The sequence below is a fragment of the Quercus lobata genome, chromosome 7 (assembly GCF_001633185.2).
Source record: "Quercus lobata isolate SW786 chromosome 7, ValleyOak3.0 Primary Assembly, whole genome shotgun sequence".
In the NCBI taxonomy this organism is placed as follows: domain Eukaryota; kingdom Viridiplantae; phylum Streptophyta; class Magnoliopsida; order Fagales; family Fagaceae; genus Quercus; species Quercus lobata.
Window position 1 is genome coordinate 5546626 of NC_044910.1, and position 5196 is coordinate 5551821.

At 34.3% G+C, this 5196-nt stretch overlaps 1 protein-coding gene across 1 annotated transcript; it reads left to right on the forward strand.

The window, feature by feature from the left end:
- The first annotated feature begins 1870 nt into the window (after positions 1-1870).
- Positions 1871-3274, forward strand: LOC115951440. Its single transcript, XM_031068646.1, has 2 exons — positions 1871-2269; positions 2354-3274. Exons 1-2 carry the CDS (start codon positions 1871-1873, stop codon positions 3272-3274), a joined length of 1320 nt encoding a protein of 439 aa, XP_030924506.1.
- Positions 3275-5196: the final 1922 nt, after the last annotated feature.

Consider the following 5196-nt stretch of genomic DNA (forward strand, 5'->3'; position numbering starts at 1 on the left):
ATAGTAAAAATACCCTATAAGGATAGATTCAAGTACAATAAATACATTGATTCTTATTCTAAAGTACACGCTGTAAACAAAAAAAAAACAAAACAAAAAAAGTACATAGATTCTTATAAAAAAAATTTGATTGATGTGCACGCTGTAAATAAAAAAAACAAAGGAAATATATAGATTCTTACAATAGGAAAGAAAAAAAAATGATTAATGTGCACATTGTAAACCAAAAAATCCAAAGAAAGTATATAGATTCTTACAATATGGATGAAAAAAAATGATTGATGTGCACGCTGTAAACCAAAAAGAACAAAGAAATTGAGATTTTTGCAGAGATTATTTGTAGTGAATATATGTTTATAGTTAAGTAATTTATTTGTACCAGAGTGTCCTATCTGTGTTGTGTTGTATTTAGTCAATTGCGTATCTAATTATACAGTTTAAAATCTAAGAATTTTACTGATATGAAACTTGCATCCTATTTAAACAACACTAATGTCACTAAAATTTCCTCAATTTTTATTTTCTACTCTTTTTCCCCTATAAATTCCATCAACCTTCTTCTCCACTCTTATTTCCCTCATAATTTTACCAACCATTTTCAAATCATGCGTGCCATACATTCTACAAACAACTATAAGTAACAACACTTGCAAATATCTATCCGTTCGTTATCTCTTAGAAGGTGAGTTATATTTCTTAAGTAGTTACTTTTCTTTTTATAATATTTATGTTGATATGTTTTAGGGGCATAGCTAAACATGAAAATCTTGTTTTTGTTAAATTATTTGTTCATGCAAATCTTGTTTTTGTATTATGTGTTTTGCAACATGCAACGATTTGTATGATATGTTTTAAATTATTTGTCCATGAATTCTTGCCTAAATTTCAAAATTGACATATATTTCCTTAAAGAAATACTTAGTTTGTTAGCCTATAATATACACGTATGCTATAAGAAAACCAAAAAAAAAAAAAAAGGTTAGTATACGTTCATAAACCTTAATAAAAAATAATTTAATACTATTATTATCAATGAATATTTTTAATGGATTACCTTTTTGTATTGCATTGTAATGGTTGTGTAGTGTTAATTTATTAATACTATTATTATATTTTAGTGTAGATGGCAGCAAAGTTGTTCTTTTTCTCATCCATTCCGATGGAATAGTTAAACATGGAGAAAATGGGGTTTATTACGAAGGGCCACCTCCTTCTATGCTTCCATTAAGCCGAGGTGTTACATTTGAAGATCTATGTGATGGAGTAGCATCCACGCTTCATATAAACAGAGAAGATTCAAAATTGACTATTTGGTATAGATTTCCTTTTCAATGTCATCCACATCCTGTGACTTACCAGCAAGTTTTGGTAGTAGATGATAATAGTGTCAATGCAATATTCGATATGTTAGACCGCCAATATGGATTTGTAGGTGCAGAGTTATGTGAGTGTAGAGCCTATAAGAAGCCACCGAGATGTTTTTCCCATTCGGTATGCCAACAAAGGACCGAGTGCATCATTTAGTTATTCACATGGCGGGCACTTCCATGATCCATATGCCACTCATACTGGTCATTATTCTCAAGATGCAGCTCATTCCCCAATCAACATTAGCGGTGCTGACTATCATGCTCCGTATACCCATGTTAAAACTGACGATCAACATTTTCCTTCTCGGCCAATGAACAACAGTGATGCTGACTATGATAATCCAACTGAGCATGTCACACAAGAGACTACTTATTTTGAGTTTGAAGCTTAGTATGACCAAACCGCCACTCAGAGAGCTGCTAATGATCCCAATGATACACATCACATAGCTGCTACTACTGAAAATGTGGTCCATACATTATGAGAAAGGATGCGGACCATGGATAGTGATGACCAAGTTGATGACGACGAGGTCCTTGATGATATTGGAGATGAACAGGAGCCTCTAAATGAAGGTAATCATGAAAGCAGTCCAATTATGGCATTCCATCAACCTTCATCACTAAGCTTTTCACAAAACATGTGGGATAATATGATTGATCCAACCCCACCATTTGAAAAGCCCACTCAGAGTATTTGGGACCCTACCCAAGAGTTTTATGTGGGCTTGCTTTTTGCCGATAAGGATGAACTACAAGCTACTGTTAAACGCTATCACATCAAAAGGAACCAAACATTTTGTGTAAGAGAGTCAAATCTAGAATGTTGGTCTATAAGGTGCAAAAATTGTTCTTGGCGTCTTCAAGCATGCTTCCGGGCTACATATGGGTTGTTTGAGGTTAGGAAATACAATGGTCCACACACATGTATAGAGTCCACGCTCACATAAGATCATGAGCAATTAGACACCCATGTTATTAAGAAAGAGTTGAGGGATGTTGTCAAAAATGATCCAATCATAAAGATTGCTTCACTTCAACAGACTCTTTACAATAAGTACCAATACAGGCCTTCTTATTTTAAGGTGTGGGAGGCGAAAGAGAAAGCAATTGGTAGAGCGCTTGGTAATTGGGACAAATCTTACCAATTATTGCCAAAATGGTTGAAAGCTTTGACTGATTCAAATTCGGGTAGTAGGGTTATTTGGAGAACAATACTTGCTACTATGCCAGGTTGTGCGATATTCGAGAGAGTGTTCTGGGCTTTTGGTCCATCAATTGAAGGTTTTCAACATTGTAGGCTAGTGATTAGTATAGATGGAACTTTCCTATATGGTAAGTACAAAGGTACGTTACTGATTGCATCAACGTGGGATGGTGACAACAAACTTTTTCCGCTTGCCTTTGCCATTATGGAGAAGGAAACTAATGATAGCTGGTATTGGTTTTTGCGTTGTATTCAGATTAATGTCACTAATCGGAAAGGGTTATGTGTCATATCTGATCATCATCTTGGTATAATGGCAGCAATACAGACTATATGTCAATCGACACGTTGGTATCATCGTTTTTGCCTTCACCATATGGCTAGCAATTTCAATCAACAAATTGGGAATACAAACTTGAAGGCTATGGTAATGTGGGTAGGCATGGAGAATCAGTTACGAAAGTTTCAAATCACCAGGGATAGAATTACTCAATTAAGTGCATATGGTGAGAAGTATTTAAGGGAAAGGCCGGTGGAAAAGTGGACGTTAGCATACGATGGTGGACATCGTTATGGGGCAATCACCACAAACTTGTCTGAAAGCTTCAACGAAATTCTAAAGAGTGCTAGAAATCTGCCCATAACTGCGTTAGTTGAACTTACATACAACCATTGTGTCGCCTACTTTGCCGATTGATATACTAAGGCATGTGCAGAGGTTACTGCCGGTGAACACATTACGGCCTATGCAAAAAATAAATTCAATAAATGGGAAAAAAAAGGCACCAAAGCATTCAGTTACTATGTTCAGTCATGAAGATGGTATGTTTGAAGTCAGAACACCAATAAACCCTAACTCTGCATATAGGGGTAATCATCATCATGAAGTAAATTTGAGGCAGAACACTTGTAGTTGTCAAAAATGGCAGGTTTATAAGATTTTGTGCTCACATGTCATTGCCGCGTGTAAATATCAAGGCATCTCTGCAATGTGATATATCGACCGCTGCTACCATTTGGAAGAAAAAGTTGCTTGTTATGCACCTGGATTTCGCATGGTTCCAAACAGTGTACATAGGAATGAGCCTAATTTCCCGGTTTTGTATCCTAATGTCAAGCTGCGCCGTGAAAAAGGTCGACCAAGAACAACTCGGCTTTGAAATGAAATGGACGAAGGGGCAGAGCATCAACCAAGGCCATTGTGCATTCTCTGTAGGCAAGAAGGCCATAATAGAAGAACATGCCCCACTCGAATTGTGGCTGGCTCCACTAGTGGTTAAACTGAATGACCCAACAAAAGTATTCAATCTACTTCAATGGATTGGTTGGACTGTTATTTTTTTTTTTAATTATGTTTTTAGGAGTTGGACCATATTGTTAGTTTGTATTATTTGAAAGAACATGGTACTAATTCCATATGCTACAATGTTTTCTATCACTGCAAGTTGGATTGGGGTGTACGTTTATTTATTTTGTGTCTGTGTGTGTCTATTTATATATATATTGTGTATTATAGTTTAGGGTTTCGATAACACCTTAAACTGTATACTTTTTATGGAGTGCTTGGGTCATTTACCATGTTTGAAAGTTTCAAATAAGGAAAGAAATCAAAGGGCCACAATCTAAAGAGGAAAAATCAGATTTGAACATTACGTACTTTAGAATAAGAATCAATGCACGAGAGAGTGTACTTGAATCTATGCGTACTTTTTTTATATCTCTCTCCTCTAAAAGAATATGACAAACCAAACTGGTTTAGTCAAAAAAATATTGAAAGAATAATATGCGTACATTTTTTATATCTCTCTCCTCTATTTTGGCAATGGGAACAATTTTTTTTTCCTCCTATTTCGGCAATGCCATTGCCACAAATCCATTTCACATTTTATTTTTTAAAGAAATGATAGGTACACATAATTTTTACAATATTTTTACAACAAATTTTAAGTGGAGGTTGTTATTGTTAGATTAAAAAAGTAATCTCAGTGTTAAATTCAAATTTGAACTAATAATAACTAATTACCTGTGATTTATTATAAAAATATTGTAAAAATATTGTGAACGTAACACTTTTTTTTTTTTAAATTCCTCCCCAGATTTCGGCAATGTCATTGCCACAATTCCATTTCATTATTCCCCTTTCCATTTTCGGCAATGGCATTGCCAAAATTACCCAAAAAAAAAAAATCACCTATTTCAGCAATACCATTGCCACAATTACCAAAAAAAAAAAAATATTCACCTATTTCGACAATACCATTGCCACAATTCTATTCTTTTTTTCTTTTTTTTTTCCTCACATTTTCGGCAATGCCATTGCCACAATTCCATTCTTTTTTTCTTTTTCTTTTTTAAGAAATGATAAGTGCACACCATTTTTACAATATTTTTACAACAAATTTTAAGTGGCAGGTTGTTATTGTTGGATTAAAAAATTAATCTCAGTGTTAAATTCAAATTTGAACTAATGATAATTAATTACCTGCGATTTGTTGTGAAAATGTTATAAAATATTGTGAACGTAAAACTTTTTTTTTTAAATTCCTCCCCAGATTTTGACAACCACAATTTTTTTTTCCCCCATTTTCTGCAATGGCATTGCCACAATTGCCAAAAAAA

Excerpts from the sequence above, each read along its gene's own strand:
- LOC115951440 (XM_031068646.1), top strand. The coding sequence starts at position 1,871 with ATGGATAGTGATGACCAAGTTGATGACGACGAGGTCCTTGATGATATT. Across the intron at positions 2,270-2,353 it reads CTACATATGGGTTGTTTGAG|AAAGAGTTGAGGGATGTTGT; the intron begins GTTAGGAAATAC and ends CATGTTATTAAG.